The sequence below is a fragment of the Pangasianodon hypophthalmus genome, chromosome 27 (genome assembly GCF_027358585.1).
Source record: "Pangasianodon hypophthalmus isolate fPanHyp1 chromosome 27, fPanHyp1.pri, whole genome shotgun sequence".
Lineage (NCBI taxonomy): Eukaryota > Metazoa > Chordata > Actinopteri > Siluriformes > Pangasiidae > Pangasianodon > Pangasianodon hypophthalmus.
The window spans coordinates 12,132,842-12,158,284 of NC_069736.1; the positions used below are offsets into that span (position 1 = coordinate 12,132,842).

Below are 25,443 nucleotides of genomic sequence, written 5' to 3' on the forward strand. Positions count from 1 at the left end.
GTCTTTATTCAACTAACTCTCTGTCGTGACAGAAAAGTAAACCATACGAGATGTTTTTGTTATTGTAAATTATTGCTATACAGAGCATAACCTACACTATCATTTCCACACGTACTATTCTTAGCCATTTTTTTCAACCTGCTGTGATGCATTTCAAGCCTGACGTCACTTCCGTCCCTCTCTCTCTCGCTTCCATCTTGCTCTCCGCGTGTGTTTGCTGCTAGCGTGCAGGTCAGTGAGGAGATCTAAAATACTCTCTTTCCTGCACAGACACTTCCAGCTCCAAGGCTCAAGGTAAATTAAGTATCCGATTGACCAGAGCGGCAGTAATTTCATACGGAGCTTCCGTGGAAACATTCCCAGTGGCTCCGGATTTCTGGGACAGGAGTCTGGCGGAGTGACAGGCCCGAAAAACCGCACTGATGGCTAGAAATGTATTAGATGGCTTGTATTTATAGCGAGTATTTATCAGGTACTAGTTATCAGTGTATTCTGAAGGCTGTTAGTCGAGTTCATTCAGTCGTGAATTATCAGGAAACAGGAAGAATAGCGCTCATACGTGAGGAAGTTCATTATAACTTGAGCATTTGGCTTCAAGCTTTGTAAGATAGTGTAGCTAGGATGCTAACATAACAGTGGCTTTCCTGACATGTCCACGCTTTCTGAATGAAACCAGCACTTTCGTGATTTCTGAGAAGCCTTTCAAAGAAATTATTGTTTAGCTTGAATTGTTTAGCTTGTTTGGCTTGTTCCACACGCGACAAAGCCGTGAGTTAGCCTTAGTTGTGCGTTTGGGCCTCTACACTTCTGCTGCCTTTTTTTTTTTAAATAAAAGTCAGTCTCTGGTTATTTATCCAACAGTATTTTGTCCCTAAAGAATTTCTGTTCTTGTGTCTTAACACGACACTTCAGTTTAAAGGCTTTAGCTGGTTAACTTGTGGCTTTTTTTAAATTTTTTTTTTAATTTTTTTTTTTTAGACCGCACCCCTTTAATAACTCGTCAAGCCGGAGCTCTCACTCTTTCCCAAGCTAGCGTGGTTTGTTAGCATGCTGGCACATGGAGCTCCACTTAGCCTAGCTGATATCAGTGGTGCTAAGTCTGTTCAGGGGGAAGTAGCTAGTGCGTGCTAAAAAGTCGCCAGGTGACGTCAGACGTTCAACAGACGAGCATATAAACTAGGAATAAAATAACAGGACGTGCTGAGGCAGAGTGGCCCTCTAAAGTGGATTACTTTCTGCTAACAGCAGTGTTTTATTCCTCTTATAACGCAGGGATTTGCCAACAGTGACTTTTTTAAATTTATTAATGAATGTCGCTCTTTTTTATCAGGTTAGTAATATTTAACGCTACTGCGACGTCTGTGAGACAAGTAAGTTACTGTTATCACGTAATTTATAGCAGCTTTATACCACAGCGCAGTTGAGTTCGCAAATCTTCGGAGACCCTAAGGGAACATGGTGATGGAAAAAATACGAGATGGGAGGAAAATTCATATTAAGAAAATTTTGCGTTCCCCCCACAAAGATATTTGTGTTTGCGAGAGAACGCAAACGTTTTGTGCACGCAAAGGCATTGAAATATAAATTTTCCTCCCATCTCATATTTTGTTCCATCGCCATCTTCCCTTAAGGGCTTCGTATGAATCTGATTGGTCAGAAGGTGTGCATTATTTTCGTATAACAGCACGGCTCGGAAAGTAGATCTGGCTGTAACGTGAGCGATAGGTTTATGTTTATGTGCTGGTTCTAGCGTGTTATTGTTTCTATAGTGACAGCTCATATATAGGGACTTGTATTGCAGACACTCAACATAATCTATGAATAATCAACAGATTTTAAAAGAATGTGGTGTTCAACAAAGTAAAATGTATAACCATGGATGAGGTGTTTTAGAGAAGGTATTTGTTTAACATTTATGGAGGGAGCCTCACTTGTAAGCACTTTAACAGTTAAAGTTTCCTAGCTCAGGAAGGTCTTCAGGACAGACAGTGGGTAGCGGCACTCCGCCGCGCGTTGTGCTGCATCCCACCCCCCCAAACCTAGGAAACATATTTTACAGTTAAAGGACTGGCTGGTTACAAAAAGTTTGTGAACCCTTGCACTATGTAAACACATCAATGCTTTGTCTTGCAGATGAAAGAGACAATAATGAACCAGGAGAAATTAGCCAAACTGCAGGCGCAAGTCCGCATCGGTGGAAAGGTAAGACATCTTTTCATTAAAAATCAAATTCAGAATAGGTTTTGGTTGTATGAACTGGTTTGGTTATGTGTTGTGTTGTTACACAGGGTACTGCACGCAGAAAGAAGAAGGTTGTACACAGAACCGCTACCGCAGATGACAAGAAACTTCAGTTTTCTCTGAAAAAGTTGGGCGTCAATAACATCTCCGGCATTGAAGAGGTGCTCTTCTCTTTCTGATCCAGTCTGTTTTGATGAATTTGTTCTGTGTTATGCTCTTATGTGTAATTTGAAGCTTCTTTATAGCAGTGGATCTCAGTGTGGTCTGGGCTTCCCCAGGGAACTATGACTTTATTTATTTATGAAATTTTTTGAAAATTTTATTATTTTTTTTAAATTGTTACTCTGGTGGAAGTCACAATCCATTGTGACTCATCAAATTTATTCGAGCCATCTATCTATCTACAATGGATATAAAACATTTTAACACCCCTGTTAAAATGTCAGGTTTTTGTGAAGTAAAAAAATGAAAGATAAACTGTCAGAGCTTTTCCCACCTTTAATGTGAAATTTCAGTGTGTACAACTAAAGTGGAAAAAAAAAAAGTCAGAAACTTTTTTAGGAAAAAAAAAAAAAAGAGAAAAACTTGCAATAACCTAGTAGCATAAGTGTGCACACCTCTAAACTAATACTGTGTTGAAGCACCTTTTGATTTTATTGCATCACTCAGTCTCTTTGGATAAGAGTCTGTCAGTACTAGCAGACACCTGAATGTTTTGCACTAAAATCAACTGGTATTTGTAGCTATTCATGGTTCCCTCCACCTTGATAAAAGCCCAAGTTCTGGCTGAAGAAAAGCAGCCCTAAAGCATGATGCTGCCACCACCATGCTGCACCGTGGGTATGGTGTTCTTTTGGGGATGTTTTTTTGAACCCAACATACCTTTTGCAATTATGGAATTATACCTTTTGGAACTGGTCTCATCAAACCATAACATATTTTGCCACATGGTTTGGGGTGTTTTAGTGGGGTTTGGATGTTTTTTTGTGAGAAAGTGCTTCTGTATAGCCCACCCTACCCCATAGCCCAGACATGTGAAGAACATGAGAGATTGTTGTCACATGCAGAGAGTAATCAGTACTTGTCAGATTTTCCTGCAGCTCCTTTAATGTTGCTGTAGGTCTCTAGGCAGCCTCCCTGGTAAATTTTTGTCTTCTGTAAATTTTGGAGGGATGTCCTGTTCTTGCTAATGTCATTGAGGTGCCCCATTTTCTCCACTTGTTGATGGCCTTCACTGTGTTCCATGGTATATCTAATGTTTTGGAAGTTCTTTTATAGCCTTCTCCTGGTCAGTATTAATCGACAAGTGAGATACCATGCATGCTTTGTAATCTCTTTGTGGACTATGGATTCAGCAGTCAGACGAAACCAAGATTTGAAGAAAATCCTACAGAAACAGCTGGTCTTTATTTGGGGTTAATCAGAATAATTTCATTGACAGCTGTATGATTATTTTTGGACATGAGATTGCATGTGATTGTTTCATTCTGAACACAGCCACATCCCCGATTATAAAAGGGTGTGCACACTTATGTAACCAGGTTGTTGTAACTTTATTTTTCCCTAAAATGTTTTTGTTTTTCCACTTATAAAAAATTAAGTTGTACTTTCACATTGAGTGTGGTGGAAGTTCATTTTCTTTCTTCGTGAAATCCTGCCATTTTAACAGGGATGTGCATATCTTTTATAACCACTGTGTGTATAAAAGATACACACATCCCTGTTTAACAGGTCAATTGAATTGGAAAGAAGACAAGTAAACAAATATTATTAAATATTACTGTACAAAATGAGCTATATTCAATGAATATTTGAACTTAAAATTCGTAAAATAAATCTGTACTTGAGGGAGTCTGGAATTTGACAGTTTGAGGGTTGCCAGCAGTTTGAGAGCTGCTTTATAGAACATTCTGTTTATTCTTACTGTTTGGGTTGATCCAATGGCCAACATGTGGAAACGTTGCAAATGCGCATGGGGACATTTTTAAACTTTTTTTTCCGACACGCGTTGCAGTACAATAACAAATGCACTCACACGTTGTCTTTATTTCCATTGCATAATACTTCTACCCCATTTGGTTAGTCTTCTTGCCAGGGTCCTAAGCAGAGGCATATGGGTGAAACTAGATATTGTTCAGAAAAAGTGCAGTCATCACAGAATCGTGTTTTCTCAAAGGCAATACTGTAATTGTTTCAATCGCTAATGTTTCAGATTCGTTTATTTCTTCACAGTAGGGTTTTGTTGTCTCCTTTGTGCTACCCGTGAGATTAAAGTATTGGCACACTTGGCAACATTTGGATGTGCTGTGACTGGCTGCAGACCAACAAACTCGCTGTGGTCTGTATGAGGTTTTTGAGCAGTAGGTCATTGAATAGGTGTTTATGTAATGAGGACTCAATTAAATGACTACTGCCAACATCACACAATCAATAAACTCCAACTGTCATGGTTACTGCGATGTGATCGAACATGGATGCAGGTTTTTGACCTGAGTAAAGATGGTTCTAGATTTGACTAGACTGATATGATGGAAAAGCACTTTTCAGTCGCTTTTGACAACAGGGGATGTCTGTCTGCATTATTAGCTGTACTCGTGTTCTGTGTCTGATCGAGACTACTCAATGCTCTGACTTTGCAGGTGAACATGTTTACAAACCAGGGAACAGTGATCCATTTCAACAACCCCAAAGTGCAGGCTTCGCTGGCAGCCAACACCTTCACTATCACAGGCCATGCAGAGACCAAGCAGCTCACAGAGATGCTGCCATCTATCCTCAATCAGCTCGGTGCCGACAGCTTGACCAGTCTGCGGAAGCTCGCTGAGGCCCTGCCCAAACAAGGTGCGTGGCTTACTCGTCACGTTTTCATGCATCACGATCCTTTTTCATGTTACCAGCTTGCCAATATTGAATTGCAGTTATTGAACATGAAAAGCTGGTTTTAGACAATTTGAGATTTTTAGATGTTTGGTTTTTTTCTTTATTTTTTCTTTATTTTTTTTTAATCGCGGCTTTTAATATTGCTATTTAGGGAACGGGATGTGGTGATGTCCCGAATGCACTCCTGAAACATTAGCTGATAGAAAAGCTGTAGTTGGAAGAGTACAGGAGTGGTTTTGGGATAGTGTGCAAGGATATAATGCATGCTCCAAAATCATGATAGGACCACAGAAATGCTATGATCAAGATAATAGTGTTTGTTAGTCATTAGCCATGTTGGCTAATTTAAAAAGAATAGTTCAGCCTTAAATGCTGTCTGTCACTTTCAGTGATCCCAGCAGACATGGACATGTTTCAGTGTACTGAGAAAATAACTGAACTTCTTGTTAACACTTACAATGGAGGTCTAAGTGCAGTTGTTAAATACAGTCAATAAATATTTTAAAATTGAGAGCCAAAGACTACTAAAAGTAGGTCCTGTCTCTGAAGGCAGATTTAGAGCTTTATTTACAATTCCCATTTAGAAATAAGAATTCCTCAAAAGCAAAAAAAGGTGTTGTGTAAAGTCTTACCGATCAAGAGTTTACTATTTATTTATTTTTGTTTGTGGCAAGTGCACATATTTGACTGATGCTGATTAGATTGAGAAATGCTATTATACAAGTTTTACCAACCCTCCAACCTGGTCTTATTTTAGACACCAGTTTTTCAGCTAGTGTGTGAATGTGCTGTCTGTAGAGAGGTTTGTGAACAGGTGTACGATGGGGGTTTGACTTTGACATTTGCCACAGGTCAGCTGCCTTTAAAGGTCGTTTAAATGAGGTTAAACTAATAGTCTTTCAGTGCATATTTAATATTTAAAAAAACATTCGGGTCTAAGCTATTGGTTCCATTCAGATGTGCCATGATCTTTAACCCCTTGTCCCTTTTTTTTTTTTTTTTTTTAAAAATCATAGCTGGTGATGGAAAAGCACCAGTGGCAGCAGGAGAGGAAGATGATGATGAAGTTCCAGGTTGGTCTCTCTCATTTTGTTTTACTAGGATTTTTTAAATTGTCCTTTTCTTACTAATCACCTAATCACAGCCAGTTTTATTCATGGATCACATGCAAGAATAGATGTGTCTTATAAGCTTGATACCTAGTGGACGGATGTTTATATTTATAGCTGCCTATTGCTATTGCTTTATTTATTTATTATAATAAGTATTTCAAACTAATTTTGTGCTTCAGTTTGCTCATTCTGAAAGCAACTTCTGTTTTTTAATTTTTTTATGCTTCTATTACAACATAGTTTTAGACTGTAACAGTAGTGAGTGATTGGCTAAATAACTTGCAGGATAGCAGGGTAGGGTATGTCTAGGCAGCAAGCCATATGTGTTGGGAAATGATTATCAAAAGCATCATTAACAGTTTGCACTGTCAGGAATTTCAGGTAAGACTTTGTGGTGTGGCTAAAATCATGTGTTACAGCAAATAACAGTTGCTGTAGTTGGGTAGTATCTTTCTGAATTGTAATCTTCAATCTGTTGTTCACTGAATGAGCCGTACAACTGTTTTGCAAGTGTGGTGGTCTGGGAAAACCACGCAGATGGTGTGGCTGAATTCTGGCAACTAAGAAAAAGGAAAAAATATATGAAAAATCAGGGTTTTACTATGTTTTTATTATTTTTTATTATTTGGACAATTTTTTTTTTCTGCCTATAACATACACGTGTAACACCTCAACTTTAAGAAACCATAAATATTTCCCCAAAACAGCAAGGAAATGTGTTTATTTACTTTGTAACCTTGCCCTGGCCATCTTTGGGTGAGAAGTCAGTATAACAAATGCAGTAATAAAAACAGGCAGTCTGTCTAAAGATGTCTAAAACCTTGCTAGCTGAGTGTGCTTTCTTCACACAGTGAATGTCAGTTTGTGATCACGTTTTCGGATCGTTCCATGTGCCTTGTCAGTACAGTTTGTAATAAGATACCGGGTGTACATGCTTCATGTTTTCTCCCTTTTCACTTTTGGGGGTAATCAGTCTTTAAAATGTTATGGCTTTACTTCTGGGTGAGATACATGGAAAAGAAAATTTCACCAGGTGAAGTGTTTTCCCAGGCTTCCACACACTTTCACTGTCATTGGCATGTTGTTTTTGTGCCGTAATGCAAGCTATGAACAGTTTTCTGTCTTCAGAACGTCAAAATGCTTTCATGAGGTCATGACTAGGTCTAGACTTTGTCTTATTGCATTGGTTAAAACTTTGAGCTCTGAAAGCTGTTTGCGCTTTGCCTCTTTTAAAGAAATTGTCATTATGATTACCCTCAGTTCACACTCACTGTTTCTTTTACTAACTAAAGTCTAGAGAATGTAACAAGTGATTACATCTCCCAAGGGGTTAATGGCATCGCACTAGAGCTGAAGCTGGATGTTTGTTTCCTTAGCCCTACAATTCTCATGTCTCTCTTTCATCCAGGCAAATGGTCTCATTTTGTGCATTTTCATTGTTTGCAGATCTTGTGGAGAATTTCGACGAGGCTTCAAAGGACGAGGCTAACTAACTCGAAAGGAGAGACAGACGTTCAGAATCTCCAAACTCAGCTGGGCCACGTGGGACTCCCTCTTCCCCTCACTTTGAGCAGTTTTTTTTTTTTTATTTTTAAAATGTATTGCAATCTCCATTTATTTTTTTCCTCTCGTGCACTGCTGTGTTCCCCCTGTGTCCAAGCTGAGAGTATGAGAAGTGTGTTTAACCACACAGTGTTGTAGTGTGGTGTACGAGTGTGTGCAGTCCCCAGGGCATCCTGCCCATCTCTCTCCGTTACTGAGACTCTCCTTTGCGGCCTAGCTGAAACCCACATCTGGAAATAAACATTTGCTATTGATGAGCTTAATAAAAACAGCACTGTCTTGTCTCATTCTTTTTTTTAAAGAAACTTGCTTTACTTGTAATTTGCATCTATTTGTGACGTAACTGTCAAAGTTTCGCAGCGTATCTCATTGAGGTTGATGAATTGTGAAAGTAAAGCAAATATTCATGTAGTCATAACTACATGGGTTTGAGTGATGTTCATTTACTACTGTTTTACTGGACCTTTACAGACTCAACCCATCTATCTGAAACTGTGCACCCACATCAAAAGCTGCAAAAGCTTCGCAGCGTATCTCATTGAATCAGCCACAAGAACATGTGAGGTGTCAGCTGAGAAGGCCTGGCTTCCAAACCATATCTTCTTTGGCTTTGCTTTGTGCATAAGAACACTGTCATGCTGGAACAGGTTTGGGCCTCTTAGTTCCAGTGAAGTGAAATTGTAATGCTACAACATACAAAGCCATTCTAGACAACTGTGCACTTCCAACATTGTGGCAACAGTTTGGGGAAGAACCACACATGGATGTGATGGTCAGGTGTCCACAAACTTTTGACCATATAGTGAATGTCAAAGTTCAAATGCTCTCCGTCTCATTTTTTAGTGTGGGGTTTTAAACATAGATGTGGTCACAGACCATGAGTAAGTAAGAGCACATCATATAAAAAATTCAGAACATGTATATGTATATAAATATATGTATATATTTAAAATTCAGAACACTTTAAAGACAGTCAGTTTAAAACATTTGGCACTTTGCTGAAAACAGTGGCTGATAATGTAACATCACTATTTGAGTTATTTATGAAATAATAACTCCTTAAAACCTATTAAGTTTTGTAATAAATATTCAGGAGTGTGCCATTCTTGTACAAATCATGAAGTGCAGTCTACTATTTTGCCTGTCCAACTTTATTGCAGAACAGTTATTTCATAGAAAAACACTGATAGAGAACACACTATAGTTTCACAAGACCACATCACTAAATAAATATCCACAGTATACAACTTCACACAGTAACAACATGATGCTTAAAAAAGAGAGAAACGGAAGATTAAATTAGCTTCAGTAACTTCAAACTAATGTAAACATGCAGAGAGTTCATGGGTTTCCTTTAAATGATCTCCACAGCAATAATCAGTCTTCTGTTTGTGTCCTTTTGCTCCTCCAGTTTGTCTTCACTAGTTGCAGTCACTCTTTGATTCCTTGCAGCAGCTTCAGTAGATGTGCTTCCATCACCTGCTGAACTGGAAGCGCAGCACAGATACAAAGCTATCACATTTCTACATAATATGAAATTTAATAGATAGCCTATTTGAAATTACTAATTGGTAAAGTGTCTAAATAGTTTTGCTTGGCTAAACAGGGCATTGTGCTTCCTACTTATGATTAAATGTAGGCTAATACTGGAATATGGCAATATTCTGAAGCCGAGGCTCATCATGTGCTCCAGTCATGTATTATAAACTAATAATAATTCAGTTCAATTTTATTTGAACTATTTACTATAGTGCTTTTAGCAATAGAAAGTCATAAAGCACTTGTACAAAAATTTGGATGTAGATTTAAATCCTTATTGAAGAAGCCAGAGGCAAGAGTGGTAAAGAAAAACTCGCTGAGGTGACATGAGGAAGAAACCTGGAACCAGACTCAAAAGGAAACCCATCTTCTTCTGGGTAACACCGGATAGTGGACAAGAAGAACCATAAATTACACTGAAATTTTGTATGTAGTACTAGTAATTAAAAATGAATTTCAATTGAGACTATCTACTATGAATAAAGCTATCAACAATGAATCTGTATTATAGCTTAAACAGAATTAATTTGCAAATATAGGTAACTCTTGAACACTGCTTAAAAATAATGTGAACTACTATAAAGTTTAATATGTTGTGTCTGTTTTTAAAGTAATATACACCGATAAGTCATAACATTAAAACCACTGACAGATGAAGTGAATAACATTGATTATCTCGTTACAATGGCACCTGTCAAGGGGTGGGATATATTAGGCAGCAAGTGAACAGTCAGTTCTCAAAGTTGATGTGTTGGAAGCAGGAAAAATGGTCTGTAAAAAAAGCTATGATAGAAAGGTGTCAGAACACACAGTGCATCACAGCTTGCTGCGTATGGAGCTGCGTAGCCGCAGATCGGTCAGAGTGCCGATGTTGACCCCTGTCCACCACCAAAAGCACCTACAAGGGGCACGTGAGCATCAGAACTAGACCATTGAGCAACACCATGAGCACACCATGAGGAGGTGTGAGGTACGTGTGTTGCTTACCTGGGGAAGAGATGGCACCAGGATGTACTATGGGAAGAAAGCAAGCCAGTGTGATGCTCTGGGCAACGTTCTACAGGGAAACCTTGCGTCTTGGCATTCACGTGGATGTTATTTTGACATGTACCAACTACCTAAACATTGTTGCAGACCATGTACACCCCTTCATGGCAACATTATTCCCTAATGGCAGTGGCATCTTTCAGCAGGATAATGGTTTGAGGAACATGTCAGAGAATTCAAGATGTTGACTTGGCCTCCAAATTCCCCAGATCTCAATCCGATCGAGCATCTGTGGGATGTACTGGACAAACAAGTCCGATCCATAGAGGTCCCACCTCACAACTTACAGGACTTAAAGGATCTGCTGCTAATGTCTTGGTGCCAGATACCACAGCACACCTTCAGAGGTCTTGTCCATGCCTCAACAGGTCAGAGCTGTTTTGGCAGCCCACGGGGGACCTACACAATATTAGTCAGGTGGTTTTAATGTTATGGCGGATCGGTGTAGATATCAGCGCTATTGGTGAAGAACGACTGATGCACAATTGGCCTACAGCAGATAGCCACCATTTATGCCTATCTACCCCAAATATCAAGGAATTATTACTTTCTAATGTTTATTCATGATTAATAACACTATTTCTTCTTCTTTATATAAAAATTGGCTACAGGCCCAAACAGTGTATTTAAGCTTTCAGGAACAAACAAATATAAATGTAGACTCCCTGTATGCTTTAATATGCATAGATAACCTGAGCTTGATGCCTTTGCAAAGTGTGGTTTCCTTATCACCTCAAACCCCTGTCATCATCGCACATAAGTCTACTGTATGCAATATGAACACTGTACCTCATTTATGAATCTTTTAGCAAACTTGTGTGTGAATGTTTGCGTAAGCCAAACCAAATGAAAAACCGGTTCAGCCGGGTTTAAAACTGTTTACAAAACGATGATTTTCAGATCAGAATTTAAGCTTTCATTTCCTGATAGTTACATCTGTATGTGTTAACTTAAAACATGGCACCTTTTGTTTGAACCCAGCCATTTTTCATATATCAAAAATATTGGAACATGTGACTGACAGGTGTTTCTTGTTGCCCAGGGGTGCTCTGTTAGATTTGATTTTTTAAACAATTAATAGCTATGAATGTCTAGTCTTGGTTTGAGACTTCATTTTCGCCTGTGAAGACTGACATTTTGAAGCTGAGAAAAGAGGGAAAATCGATCAGAGTCATCGCACAAGCACTGGGCATAGCCAATGCAACAATTTGGAATGTTCTGGAAAAGAAAGAAACCACTGGTGTACTAACAACCAGACATCGAACAGGTCGGCCATGGAAAACAACAGTAACTGATGACAGAGTGAGAGCTGTGAAGAAAACCCAAGAGGTGACATCACCAACAACCTCCACAGGGCAGGGGTGAAGGTCCACAATACAATACAATCCACAAGAAGAATTCAAGGGCAGAAATATAGAGGCCATACCACAAGATGTGAACCACTCATCAGCAGTAAGAATCGGAAGGCCAAATTGGAATTTGCAAAGAAATACAGAGATGAGCCACAAAAGTTCTGGAACCAAGATTAACCTCTACTAAACTGATACGAGCTCACTGGTCAACCACGGTGGAGGTAGTGTCATGGCTTAGGCTTGCATGGCTGCTTCTGGAACAGGCTCACTAATCTTTACTGATGAGGTAACTCATTATAGCAACAAAATGAATTCAGAAGTCTACAGAAACATCCTGTCTGCCAATGTACAGAGACACGCAACCAATCTAATTGGGAGTAACGTCATCATGCAGCAAGCCAATGATCCAAAACACACTGCCAACACAACAAAGGACTTCAGTGGAAAACTGAAGGTTTTACACTGGTCAAGTCACCAGACCTTAACCCAATAGAGCTAGCATTTCTCCTCCTAAGGAAGAGAGTGAAGGGAGAAACTCCCCAAAACAAACAACTGAAAGAAGATGCGGTATAAGCCTGGAAAAGAAGAATGCAACAGTTTGGTGATGTCAGTGGGTTGCCGGCTTGATACAGTTATTGCAAGCAAGGGAAATGCAACCAAATATTAAGTGTTATATACGTTAAATTACTTTTTACGACTATCTGTTTCAATACTTTTGCTCACCTAAAAATTGGGTGGTCTGCCACCAAAGGTGCCATGTACTAAGTTGTTTAACACATATCAGGAAATGACAGCCAAAATATTTGATCCATCGTCTCATATTCATCTTTTGATCTTCAGTATATAGCAAAAACAAAAGAACTGGCCTTTCTAATACTTTCACAGGGGACTGTCTGTGTTCGGCACCCAGATGTGATTGTGGACACCAAGCACATTATACAGGGAAAGCGTTTTTTTTATTTTATTTTATTCGAAACAAAGTGTCTTGGTGCCTGTCAACCACAATGCGCCCTCCCCAGTGCCATGTTGGAAAAGCACATTGCAGCTTGAGACATACCAGATCACGGTCACTTAGTGCTTGCTGAAGTGTTGCACAGCAATAAAAGAAGATGCTGTGGAAAACAGGAGCGATTTACACACCTGAAACATCCTTTTATTTGACCTTTTATGCGGCTGCATTTCTTCTTAATTGAATGACTGGTCTTATTCGTTATACATTTTTTTTTTCATGTTTAATATTTGTTTGTTGTTACCCTCAATACGAAATGACTTGGTTTTCATTTTTCAATTTAAAGATTTTCATTAAATTTGTGTGTGAAATTGAAATATATTAGCTATATTACTGAAAAATATAAACTTGACAGCATAATCTGTATAAAAAAAAGTGCAGTAACTCATCATGACATATGATTTTAAGCCGATTTTAACTTTTCAGACACTCAGGAGCACAAGTAGGATACGAATGTTATTCCAACATTACAGGATTTTCATGAATACCAAATTTCTTGTGTAAACACTCTTACAAATGATTTATGAATAAATCCATTCGTATCCAGCTTGTAAATTACAGACATAAATGCTACAGACATTTACAATGTCAACAAATACCTCGGCTGGCAGTTTGAAACTGGACTTACCATGTCTATGGCCCATTGCTACTGCCATGTCCATAGCATTGAAGCCCGAGTCAGACTCCATGGTCGGGTCAGCTCCGTTCTCTGTTCGAGGGATGAAACGTTATATATGCACAGCCATTTCAAATTGTGTTCAAACCCTACTGTACAATCTTTTGTGATGACATAAACTTTGTCTGGGTTCAAGGTATTGCGCTCTTACCTAAGAGTAGCTCCACACAGCGGACATGGTTCCCGTGCACTGCATAAAGTATAGGAGCTCCTCCATTCTGTGATGAGAATAAACATAATTATAGTAGGAAGAGTATAATAATAGTAATATAGTACTACAATTCTCTTATCTCACAGGTCTTAATTTAATGGAATAGCTCGGCTGTAGAGTTTACACATTTATCTCACCCCGTATGCCATCAATCAAAGATGCTTTGGTGTTTGTTCATGCATTAGCTAGAAGCTAATTCTTGAATGTAAATATAAATCAGCATACTGTTAAATATCTGCATCCAGCTCTTAGTCACACAGACTTGCCAATGCAGGACAAAGAACATAGTATGACCAGTAGCTGAATGTTGTAAAGTTACAGGTGCAGTCATCTTAGACAGCCATTCTGTTTAATGAAATTTGATATTATTCAAGTTTGAAGGCATAATATGAATTCCACTTTGAACTAAAATTTAGATATTTACTCTATCTCTGATTTTGTGCAAAGTACACTGTTTAAAAATGATATTAGGGCAGACACCAAAACATATCTTAGCTGAATGAGTTAGTGTGTTAATCTGATTTTTGTAAGATCTTACCCAGTCATATTCATTGACATTCACCCCACAGTCAATGAGCATTCTGACGATATCTGTGTACCCTTTACTGCAGGCCAGTGATAATGCACTCTCTCTTCCTTTAGCCAAAATGTGGGGGTCTGCACCCTAAAAAAGAAAAACAATGTTAGGTTGGTGTGCATACACTATATAGCCAAAAGTTCATGGACCTGACCATCATAGCCATATGTGCTTTTTGAACATCCCATTCCAGATTTAGTCCCCCTTTGCTGTTATAACAGCCTCCACTCTATTGGGAAGATTTTACATTAGATCTTGGAGTGTGGCTGTGGGGATTTGTGCCCAATCAGCCACAAGAGCATTAGTGAGATCAGGCACTGATGTCGGGGTGAGGAGGCCTTAGGTGCAGTCAGTGTTCCAGTTCATCCTAAATGTGTTCAGTGAGGTTGAGGTCAGGGCTCTGTGCAGGACACATGAGTTCTTCAACTCCAACATTGGCAAACCATGTCTTCATGGGGCTCTCTTTGTGCACAGGGGCACTGTCATGCTGGAACATGTCTGGGCCTCTTAGTTCCAGTGAAGGGAAATTGTAATTGCTACAGTATACAAAGACATCTGATACGATTGTGTGTTATGATCAGATTTAACCACATGCAGCTTTGATGAATAACAGTTATTGCACTCACACTTTGGAGTAGAAACTCCACCACAGCAATCTGACCATGAGCTGCAGCCCACATTAGCGGTGTGAAGCCCTCTTCATCCTGCAGGTTTATTGCTGCCTCTGATTGGCAAAGAGACAAAACCAAACCAGTGTAAATCCATTAGACAAAACCAAACCAGTGTAAAACCATTAATAAAAACCATTATGACTCATTTTATATGATTATAGAGCCTTACCTTGTTCTATTCGGCTGGCTAAGTATATCATTTCTCCTTGTGCTGCAAGCTGGTGAATAGACAGAGCTGGAAAAATCAACAGCAGACACACACAGTCAAACATTTACAGTAAAATGTGCTGGCTAACAAATGTAATGACCAGCTGAAAATTCATCTGGAAGAAGCATTTTAGATTGATCAAAGACTGTCTTTACACTTGGTCATTTTATGCGTCTTGTCCTGATGAGATTTTAATCGCTTTGAATGCGTTACTATTGATGTATAATGTGTAACATACATATCAGCGTATAACACTTGACATCTAACCTGTTTCTTTCCAGTTTGACACACAAAACAGTTGATGCATCAAGGCACACAATTTTATGTGGCATTTTAAATTTCCTTAAAGTTACTCTCAACCCTCCTAAAGTATGTATGTGAGTGACTGGATTTGAATCTATTATAAAATTTAGGTGCACTTGCATTTTTAGGTAATGATCCCTGTTTCGATGCATAAAATGAGTTGCAATTTAGTAAATTAGCTGTATGTTCTGTTGGAATTAGAGAATTAAGATGATGAGTTTGTTGCTCATAGAAAATGTTTATGGGTTTATCGGGCTGAAAATGTATCCTGGAAAAGAGTTCTGAACAGAAAGGTGTTTGGCTCACAGTGCACAAGCAGCGGAGTGGAGGAGACCTCGTTGCCGCGGTGCTTGTTGGTAAGCGTGGTCGACTGCTTGATCGGCGAGAAGTGCTTGGTGGTGGAAGGTGTGTATACGTGTCTAACCTGGATCCCAGGAGACGGAGAGGTCTGAATGTTGCATTCCGCTGGAAAGAGAAAGAAAGACTGTCCATTAAACAAAACAAACGACTGCATATTAACTGGGATGTTCTGCTACCACAACTGTAATGGATAAAACAGTGTAACCTTTCGGTCTAAATCATTTCTGATGGAAACCAAAATATATTATCACATATCAAGAACCTGGACTGCACGACAGCCATAGATCCTTAACCCTCAAACTCTCAGTTCTGTACTTTGATTGCATCCTTGCATCCGCACTTCTAAATCACTTTGCATAATATCATACTTTAAAAATTGAAAATGCTTGTATGAGCAGACCAGCTACTTATGTCACATGACTTACAGGAACATACTGTACAGTACCAGTTCAAAGTTTGGGGTCACTTAGAATTTCCCTTGGTTTGAAAGAACACTTATTTTCAATTAAAATGCCATTAAATTGATCAACATACAGTCTAGACATTAAAAATGCTGTAAATCACAATTATAGCTGGAAACTGATGATTTTTAATGGAATATCTACACAGGCTGTAAAGAGGGTTATTTTCAGCACCCATCACTCCTGTGTTCCAAAAGCACACTGTGATAGCTAATCCTGGTTTATCATGTTAAAAGGCTAACTGATCCTTAGAAAACCCTTTTGCAATTATGTTAGTACAGCTAGACACCTTGAATGCCAAAGGTCTGCAAGCCTATAATTGCTGCAAAGGGAGGATTCTTTGATGAAAGGACAAAATTCTTATTTCAAACACAAATCATTATTTCTAACCTTGTCAATATTTTGACTACATTTTCTGTACATTTTAGAGCTTTTTTGATGAATGAGTTTTCATGGAAAATGTGAAATTTTCTGGGTGACCCCAAACTTTTGCCTGGTAGTGTATATGTAGTTGGTATTATTTGGCTTTTTCTCCTTACCTTTAAACAAGACTGACGCTACCTCCAGGTCGGAGTTCACCTGGTCTTGGATGTTCTTGCTGTCTTCCTCGTTCAGAGACTTCACAAAGCGTGAGCACACGTTCATGTCAAAGCGGTTTGGCAAAATGAATTTGGGGCCCATGGCCACATTCTGGGAGCTGGCATCCTCCGCTGTGCCAATCGTTACAGCAGGCTCCACCTTGATGGTGGTCATCTCTGGAAGAGGGCACATGCCCTCCATTTCTTCTGAGGCCATGTGGTCCTATGGATCACATCAACGTCTGGTGATCAGTCCTGGATGATAAATACTACGAAAATGGGCAAAGAATAATTTGAACAGAGACTCTTAATTACATGACAGCAAAATGATTCAGTATTAATAAAACAAGCATGCATGAGCATAGATGATTTGTTGATGTTACACACAAACATCATATCAGTGAAACAGGCACCAGTCTGCCATCAGCCAGTCCCAAAAGAAGAAGGGTTTGTGTGTCATTTCAAAAAGAACATACCTAATTCATTCTCAGTAAGACTGCCCTGTCAGGAAACTGTGATCTTTGTGATCTAAAGAAGCTCTTAGTGAAAAATGTTGCTTACAACAAAAATCAGTTGGAGATCCTGACAGCGTTTAGCTCTGTTTTCTTCTACATAGCTGTGTCTCTGCTGCTAAGCTAACTAGCTAGTTACATGTTTTAACCTTAAGTCTTTCCGGTAAGACTTCTTTTTAAAGGTAATTCTATATCTATACATCTAAATTAATGCTTAGGTTAACGTCCAAATACCGTACACTCGGATATTTATCTGTACAACCATTTCAAACGCTTAGAGCTAGCTAGGTAGGGGGTTTAATCCGGAGCGCGCATGCGTGCTATTTTCACACGCACAGTACGCATGTTCGGGGGGGAAAGTGCGCATGCGTGGTGTAAATCGGGCCTTCTGACAGATGCGGCTTGGGATGCACCTGACGCTGTCTTTCCTCTAGGCGCCGATAATGTCACGTGATGCCACCTAAGAAGGTGTCATGAAGCGTTCAAGCTTCCCAGCCGAATGTGTTGCCAAACTGTTCCCTTTTCCAGGCTTCAAGTGTTCACTAGTGGCTTCTAGCGGTAAAATAAAGTGAAAACAGGCGGCTCATAAGTGGGTTAGCAGGGCCCCCTGTCTTTCAAACATAAAAAGACATCCATATAAGGTTTATTTGCTGTTAGCAAATGTGTTAAAGCGGATTAGTTTGGATTGTTTGTGGAATCAAACAGAACAGCACTACAAATGGTCGTAAGAAAAATACACAGAATACTGTAGTGTAAACTAGTGCCATCGGAAGTGACATAAATAGTTATTAAAGCAATTAAAGTGCCTACAGTGTAACTACACCTGTATCTAATAAATTAATAAAAATAAATAAATAAAGAAAGAAAGCAGCATCATGAAGATCAATATGATATCAGAACAACCCTGGCACTAAGTTCTGGAAAAGTCTCATTCAAAAAATCCCAAATTTTGTGCAGCTCACCATTAAATCCACTATTAAGAATTAAAAAGAATATAGCACAACCATGTCCTCCAAATGTCAGCGACCAGGGAAACCCACAACAACACCCAGACTGAAAGCTGTGGCATTCAATTCAAATGTATATATATTTCTGTAAAACTGCTTTTGATAATGTCCATTGTTAAGTGATAAAGTCCATAAGTGCTATACAAATAAAATTGTATTGAATCGAACTGAAATGATGCTCAATTTGTATTAAGGGGCCCAATGTGTGCCAAGAAAACGTTCCCCACACCACTACACTACCACCACCAGCCTGAACTGTTGACACAAGGCAGGTTGGTTTCATGGATTCATCTGCATGGCAAAGCAGAAAGAACCATCAGACCAGATGATTTTTTTCCCCCAATCTTCATCTGGTCCGGTTTCAATGAGCCTGTGCCCGCTGTAACTTCTTCTTGGCTGACGAGACTGGAACTCAGTATGGTTTTCTGCTGTTGTAGCCCACCAGCCTCAAGGTTCAACATTCTGTGCATTCAGAGATGCTTTTCTGCTCACCATGATTGTAAAGAGTGGTTATTTGACTTACCATTGCTTTTCTGTCAGCTCAAGCCAGGCTGGCCATTTTCCTCTAAGTTCTCTCATCAACAAGGTGTTTCCACCCGCAGAACTGCCACTCACCGGATATTTTTTCACACTATTCTGGGTAAACTCTAGTGACTGTTGTGCATGAAAATTCCAGGAGATCAGTAGTTTTTGAAATCCTGAAATATGCAAATGAGGTAATAGGTTAGTAAATATATAGTGGCACACCAAATGGTCAGACATACACATAAAAATATAACAAAACAGGGAAGAGTGAGATCAGTTGTAACATCAAGCAAAACAAGATCAATGCAATACAGGTTTTGCTTTTCGGTATGCAATGTTTTCTGTATTTCTTTCATTAATGAAAAGCGCTACAAGTTGTGTACTTTTTTTCATATTTTTTTCCACTGGTGTGATTGCATTTCGCTCTTAAGATGCATCACATTCAATTCTGAAACAGATTTTTTAGGCTATTTTCGTTTTAAGATATTATCATTTTAACATATTATGTCATTACTTTGACTTAATATCTCATTACTTCAAATGAATAATTTGTCATTTTGAGTTAGCTTGTTATTTTTTGGTATATCATTACAAGGCTAATACATTCCCCATTTCTCCTATGAAGAAATGTTGACATATGAGGGATCTTCCCTGCACAAGTGACACATGGAACACATAATATCTTTCTCCTGATAACATTACAGCATGAAATAACCTTCACCACGTGAATTTTCTGGAGTCTGAATTAAGAGCAATCTCCTAAATGATGTATTAGAAAACAGGCACTGTTCAAAATTGCAGGTAGAACCACACTTTACAAATATATACTAATTATATTAATATACGCTATAATAGCCATTGCATCATTTACATGTTTTTCACGCCTGCACCAACAAGAGGTCCTTGTACAACTTGTTCTTCTGATTCTGTCTTTCCCTGAGTCACCTCTAGATGGTGCACTGTTAACATATCATATTTATTCATGGCCATTTTTCCACCAGTGGAGATCTGAGTAGATTTCTGGCATCTGAAGTCCTGGAAATGGCCCAGTTCTCGGAGGAGCAAACAGGAAGGGTGGGCACTCTCCTTGGCTCCCCTCCAGTTTCCTGTTTAGTTTCCAGATGCATTTTTGATTACCGAAACTTGTGTGTTTTTTGAGTGACCACCTTGGAGGCTGAAGCATGTCTTTGACTCTTCTTTAATGTAGTTCAGTTGATTGATTTGAGGTATTTTGAGACATACTGGGTAATCCTTTGAATCAGATTCTTTACTGTGACTCAGACTGGGAAATGATGTTACAGATCCTTCAAATCCTATTCGTGCTGTTGGCCAACTGGTATACTCTGCTGTTATCTACAGCTGCTGCTGGAAGGGTTAAAAAAGAAACTACTTAGGAGCTGTCAGAGCCTACACAATATTAACTGGGCTACATAGTGCATTTCACTTATGAAACCCCAAAATGCAAACAATGTGTGCAAAGAAGACAGTGCAAAGATTCAGTTAAATATTTTCTGTATATGTGGTTTTGGGCATGTCCCCATTGTGCTAATTGTTATAGAGTTGTACAGTGTCACATCACACACAATTGTACATGAATGCCACAGCAAAATTTAAATTTTATGATCAGAAATTCATAGCAAATTTCAGAATCCTAGTATCCCAAAAGTCTCCATACATAGGGGGCTATGTATGCCAGCACCATGTCGGTTGTGCCTTCATCAGTGGATGTTCCTGGACGTCCGCTTCTTGTTTGGTCCGCAACATTTCCAGTCTTTCTGAATTTGTTAATAAGTTTGGCAGCAGTGTTGTGTGTGATGTGCTTGCCATGTTTCCTGTTAAAGTCCATCATAACCTTGTGACAGCTTCCCGATCCAGCCATGAGAATGATTTCAATATGTTCTTCTTTTGTCAAAGGCATTCTTAAAGGCTATCTGAAATAAATAAGTAAATAAATAAACTAATTATGAAAAATATTGGAAGACATTTTGCTAAAAAAGTGTGAATTTCCATTGTATACGGAGACTTTGGGACACCCTGTCGAATGCAAACATGAATGCAATTTTCATGTGGCATTTCTGAATCGTTATTCAGTTTAATACTTTTCAATTTATGAGCATACAGTTTTACAGTTTTGACATGAATTTTAGTGTATAAGCAGTGAATTATAAATGGAGCTAAAAGGACCCTTCCTACAACCCACCTCTGTAACCTGTCCAATATGTAATTGTACTGAGATTTAAACATGTGTATTTAACAGCCCACTGCACTGTAATCATATGCAATAACCGCTGATGTTTACTGTAAATTATACCACAGCAATGTTGAAATCTTATATCTGATTGGTCAGAAGGTGCTGATTAATTTTCTGTAACAGCAGCTATAATGTAATTCAAATAATAGTTTATTATTATTATTATTATTATTATTATTATTATTATTAATGTGCTTATTGTAATACCTTATAATTTTTTATAGTAATGACCTATTTACAGGGACTTGTATGGATTATGATGTACATAATCTAAGGTTGAAAATAAACATATAAAAACATGTTTAATAAAGAAAAAGAAATAATTGTTGACATGGTGAAATTTCCTGTAAGAAGATGTTTATTTAACGTTTATGGAAGGAGTTTCCAGTGTCACTGCTTCGTAACAGTCAGTAAATTTCCCACCATGGGAAAGTCATATCGGTTTACAAATTATAATAGTGCACAGTTCCACTAGCAACAGTTTCAGTCACTCTCATTAGTAAATACACATGTCAGTCCTAAACACTGACAGTAGGAACCTATATTAGTCTGTCTAACTAGGTAGCTATGCCAGATATAGCTAACAAACTAGGCAGCACCATTAATATTTTCTTTTTTTAAATCCAGACTAAGCTTACAGTTTGCAGAAGCTAATGGCTGACAGTTTCCCACATTCTCACATACGCTCAGTTTACTGTGTGTTTTTTTTTATTTTTTTTTTTAGCTTTGTCAGTTTTTCAACCTTGTCAGCCATCTTCCTTGCTCAAGAGCAAAAAAGTGACGGAAATTGGTAGTAGTAATTATATGATTTATATGATTATATCATTTTTGTAAGTAGTAGTAATTATATGATTTATATGATTATATGATTTTTATATGATTCTATGGTTTTTGTCAGTAGTAGTAATTATATGATTTTTGAAATGTGATTTTCAGCGAATCAAGCAAAGCAGTTTCTTCGCCTAAACCTACACTTATGCGTATTTTTATGCATAAAAACAAGTATATTAATTACATTTTTATGCAATTCACCACTTTTCAGTATACATGTGTTTTATGATGAAAAATACAAGTGTCATTCAGCCATTTATTCAAAATGAAGCACAATTTAATTCTTGAAAATGCTACTTTAGAAATCAAGCATTTTTAAAAATTTCAAGCATCTAAATATTCTATGCTCACAACATAAATATCATAACTGCAACATGACTACAGTGTTAGAAAGTAGAAAGGAAATGTGAAGGTTGCTATTTAAGTAAGCGAATGTATATTGTTTGCATGTCATGAGCGCATTATTTATAAGTATATGAAGAAATAAGTGTAGCTTAGAAATAGGTCTTTTTCATGCCTATACTGTCACATTAAAATACAAAATCATTTTCTTCAACATATATATCCAATTATGTATGTTATTAATTAAGACATCTTTTACTTTCATCTCTTTTGTGCTCAACCCATCATAGTTGTTACTCCTCCCATGCCACATGTAACTGAGATATACAAGCAATCTACGAGATGACAAACATGACGGTGTTCTTCAAAGACAGCATTATTAGCATGAAAGTTGAACATTTGTTAGAAGCCTTTAGATTTCAGGCAGAGTACACAGATGAGAGGTTGAGAGGTCTGGACAGGCTAAAGGATGAAAGGAGACTATAGTGGTGAGAATCACTACCCAGTTGAGTAACTGCTTATTATGCCCATCAGTCACATGGTGCATTGACCAGAGATCAGAGATCAGAACAAGCTATCTATCTTTTTTTTTGCATCAGCCAACTTAAAGCTTAGATTACACTTCCAACCAGTTAGAGTATCCACAAGTATGACAAGAAGCAGCAAACTTGAGAATAAAAACACTGTTTAATTGCAAAAACAATACTGTTAATTGCTTTGCCTTGCTCAAAGATAACAAGATGCTTAGATATAGAGAATGGAGCATTTGTGGCTCAATTTTAAAAAATGGCTTTTTTTTTAATAGTAAGACTTGTGCATAATATGATGGTCTGATTGTCTGATGCAAATTCTGACTGTCTATGATTGGCTAATTCTTACTCTAACCTTAACCCTGTATTATTGGCTAATGCATTGATTGATTGACAGTGTCTCTGCCCAATCACTCGTTCTCCGCACTGCAGCTCTAAAGATTTGGATTAAAGCGCTGCTGCACCAATAACTTTACGTAGAGACAAATTCCAACTGGTGTCACTATCAGCGGCAGATCAGATGGCATTGTGGGTAATGCAAGGACCTGTGAGAACAGACGTTTATAGCATTTGTCAGACACCCAGATCCAAAGCAGCTTACATTTATCACATCTATACATCTGAGCAGTGGAGGGTTAATGGCCTTGCCAAGTGGCAGCTTGGCAGTGCTGGGGTTTGAACTCATAACTTTCCAATCAGTAGCCCAGTGGATTAACTACTGACCTACCACTGCCCTGCTGTTTTTATTCTCAAGTTAGATCACAATCACAATCACAATCAGCTCACATATTGGTTAAAAATACTGGGTGGATTCTGTGTTTAAGGGCAGGCTGTTTTCTGACAGGTGACTTGGTTTGACTCTGGCTCTGTTTGAGAAATGTAATAAGCGACGTACGAAGAATGGGCCCCAGGGGTGTGTTCAAAGGGGCGTGGTTAATGCATAAAGAATCACCGGGGGCGGGGCTTCTTTCCCGGTGTTACCGAAACAGAAGCACTGGAAGTAGCAAACAGTGGAAGAGGCACAAAGCAGCAGCAGTAGCAGCCTACAGATCAGCTGTGTGGAGGAAATGTGCACGTAGCTGCTTTTCAGGAACAGTCACATCTTTACTGGTGCAGTTTTTCAGCTTCTTCTGCACTGAGGTAAGCTTGCTCTGTAGACCTCTTGTGCTGCATTTGCTGCATGCACACAGTGTGAAAGTAAAACCTTTGTCATGTTGTCGGGTGAGGTGAGGACACCTGGAATGGTCCTGGTTAATGAGCTCGCCTACACAAACGCCATTGAAAGCTGGCTGATGGTTGACAAGCTGCAGCCATGGGAACTGGCACGCGCGTGTGCTCTTACTTATCCCCTATTTATTTATTTACTGGGGACTGTTAGAGTCCTCACTCGAAATGAAGTAACCACAGGCTGTTCATTCTGTTGCTGTTACTCTCAAACCTGCTCTGCTTATTTTGGCTGCTGTTTAAGTGAAATAATGTGAAATAAATAAGCGCTCGCGACGTTGTTTTGGTCAAGATGCAAGTTTAAACCGGTCTCGTGCGCAGGCCACCTGTTGTTATTCTAGTCACATAGTTTATTATTATTATTATTATTATTATTGTTGTTGCTGTTGTTGTTGTTGTTGTTGTTGTTGCTGCTGTTGCTGCTGTGGTTATTATTATTATTATTATTATTATTATTATTGTTATTGTTGTTGTTGCTGTTGTTGCTGTTGTTATTATTATTATTGTTGTTGTTATTGTTGTTGTTGCTGCTGTTGTTATTGTTGTTGTTGCTGCTGCTGTTGTTATTATTATTATTATTATTATTATTATGATTATTATTATTGTTGTTGTTGCTGCTGTTGTTATTATTATTATTCGCTGAAAGCAAATAGAAGTTTGAAATGACATTATTGTGTGTGTGTGTGTGTGTGTGTGTGTGTGTGTGTGTGTGTGTGTGTGTGGCTTGAAGAAAGGCTCTTCTGCATGCTAGCCCTTCAGTGGCAGTACAGAAGTCTCATCTGTCGTGTGTAACAGAGCATGCGCGTGCACCTTCCACTATGGCAGAACCTGCTGATATTCTTTTGATTAGTTTAAGAGGATTTTCTCGAGCAAATCTTACTTTGATGTGAGAAAAAGGGATTGCATAATATGGCAGATAATTGTAGATTAAGATTACAAGATCTAGTTTCTCTAGATAGGTAGACTCCCTAATAGCTGCAGAGGTTTTATTTTAAAACACTTGGAGAGTGAATTAAGCATAGTGTGCCAAAAAAAAAAAAAAAGGCAAAGTGCATCTTTTAGAGCTCATTCTCAGTTCAAAATGGTTTGGATTTGGTAGAAATTGTAGCCTGACTTTGTTAAACCAGACACAATTAAGGTCACTTGCTGTAGCTGGAGAGACAGACTGGATAGTGCCAGAGGGGCAAACACTGGCTGCTGTGTCCTGATTATTATGAGAGATTTCACTTCCTCTTTCCGTGTGGCAGACGCTGTGTTTTATCCAAATTGTGTGGCCTGAGAAAAGGTCCCAGGATGAAGGACATTTAGAAGTGTGCTGTTTTGCTGTACTGCTTACTGTTAAGTGGAAAACCAGATGATCTACAGCATGATCTACAGCATTATTACATAAATGTACAAAAACGAGAAAAAGAAGTAATTCAGACAACGGATTC

At 38.5% G+C, this 25,443-nt stretch overlaps 3 protein-coding genes across 9 annotated transcripts in view; 2 read left to right on the forward strand and 1 right to left on the reverse strand.

The window, feature by feature from the left end:
- The first annotated feature begins 136 nt into the window (after positions 1-136).
- On the forward strand, positions 137-8,067 carry btf3 (basic transcription factor 3). Of its 2 annotated transcripts, none has more exons than XM_026922398.3 (6): positions 137-231; positions 2,134-2,202; positions 2,289-2,402; positions 4,881-5,082; positions 6,138-6,194; positions 7,680-8,067. In XM_026922398.3, the coding sequence occupies exons 2-6, from the start codon at positions 2,134-2,136 to the stop codon at positions 7,724-7,726; spliced, it is 489 nt and encodes a 162-aa protein (XP_026778199.1). In that variant the 5' UTR covers positions 137-231; the 3' UTR covers positions 7,727-8,067. The 2 variants fall into 2 exon arrangements, with proteins under 2 accessions (XP_026778199.1, XP_026778200.1); XM_026922399.3 differs by having other exon boundaries at positions 149-294.
- Positions 8,068-8,649: 582 nt separating this feature from the next.
- On the reverse strand, positions 8,650-17,644 carry ankra2 (ankyrin repeat, family A (RFXANK-like), 2). Of its 3 annotated transcripts, none has more exons than XM_026921517.3 (9): positions 17,265-17,644; positions 16,750-17,011; positions 15,696-15,854; positions 15,048-15,113; positions 14,834-14,931; positions 14,169-14,294; positions 13,571-13,637; positions 13,372-13,452; positions 8,650-9,283 (listed from the first exon to the last, which is right to left on the reverse strand). In XM_026921517.3, exons 2-9 carry the CDS (start codon positions 17,003-17,005, stop codon positions 9,228-9,230), a joined length of 909 nt encoding a protein of 302 aa, XP_026777318.1. In that variant the 5' UTR covers positions 17,006-17,011; positions 17,265-17,644; the 3' UTR covers positions 8,650-9,227. The 3 variants fall into 3 exon arrangements, with proteins under 3 accessions (XP_026777318.1, XP_026777317.1, XP_026777315.1); XM_026921516.3 differs by having other exon boundaries at positions 8,652-9,283; positions 16,750-17,057; positions 17,350-17,643; XM_026921514.3 differs by having other exon boundaries at positions 8,653-9,283; positions 16,750-17,057; positions 17,265-17,642.
- Positions 17,645-23,768: 6,124 nt separating this feature from the next.
- Positions 23,769-25,443, forward strand: part of arhgef28a (Rho guanine nucleotide exchange factor (GEF) 28a) — a 92,646-nt gene continuing 90,971 nt past the window's right edge. For all 4 annotated transcript variants that reach the window (XM_034300660.2, XM_053230366.1, XM_053230365.1 and 1 more), the window contains exon 1: positions 23,769-23,926. The gene's annotated coding sequence lies outside the window, so the exon portion shown is untranslated. The remainder of the gene's footprint in view (positions 23,927-25,443) is intronic.

Excerpts from the sequence above, each read along its gene's own strand:
- btf3 (XM_026922398.3), top strand. The coding sequence starts at position 2,134 with ATGAAAGAGACAATAATGAACCAGGAGAAATTAGCCAAACTGCAGGCG. Across the intron at positions 2,403-4,880 it reads ACATCTCCGGCATTGAAGAG|GTGAACATGTTTACAAACCA; the intron begins GTGCTCTTCTCT and ends CTGACTTTGCAG. Across the intron at positions 5,083-6,137 it reads TGAGGCCCTGCCCAAACAAG|CTGGTGATGGAAAAGCACCA; the intron begins GTGCGTGGCTTA and ends TAAAAATCATAG.
- ankra2 (XM_026921517.3), bottom strand. The coding sequence starts at position 17,005 with ATGGCCTCAGAAGAAATGGAGGGCATGTGCCCTCTTCCAGAGATGACC. Across the intron at positions 15,114-15,695 it reads CACTCCGCTGCTTGTGCACT|CTCTGTCTATTCACCAGCTT; the intron begins GTGAGCCAAACA and ends TGATTTTTCCAG. Across the intron at positions 14,295-14,833 it reads TGGAGTTTCTACTCCAAAGT|GGTGCAGACCCCCACATTTT; the intron begins GTGAGTGCAATA and ends TTTCTTTTTTAG.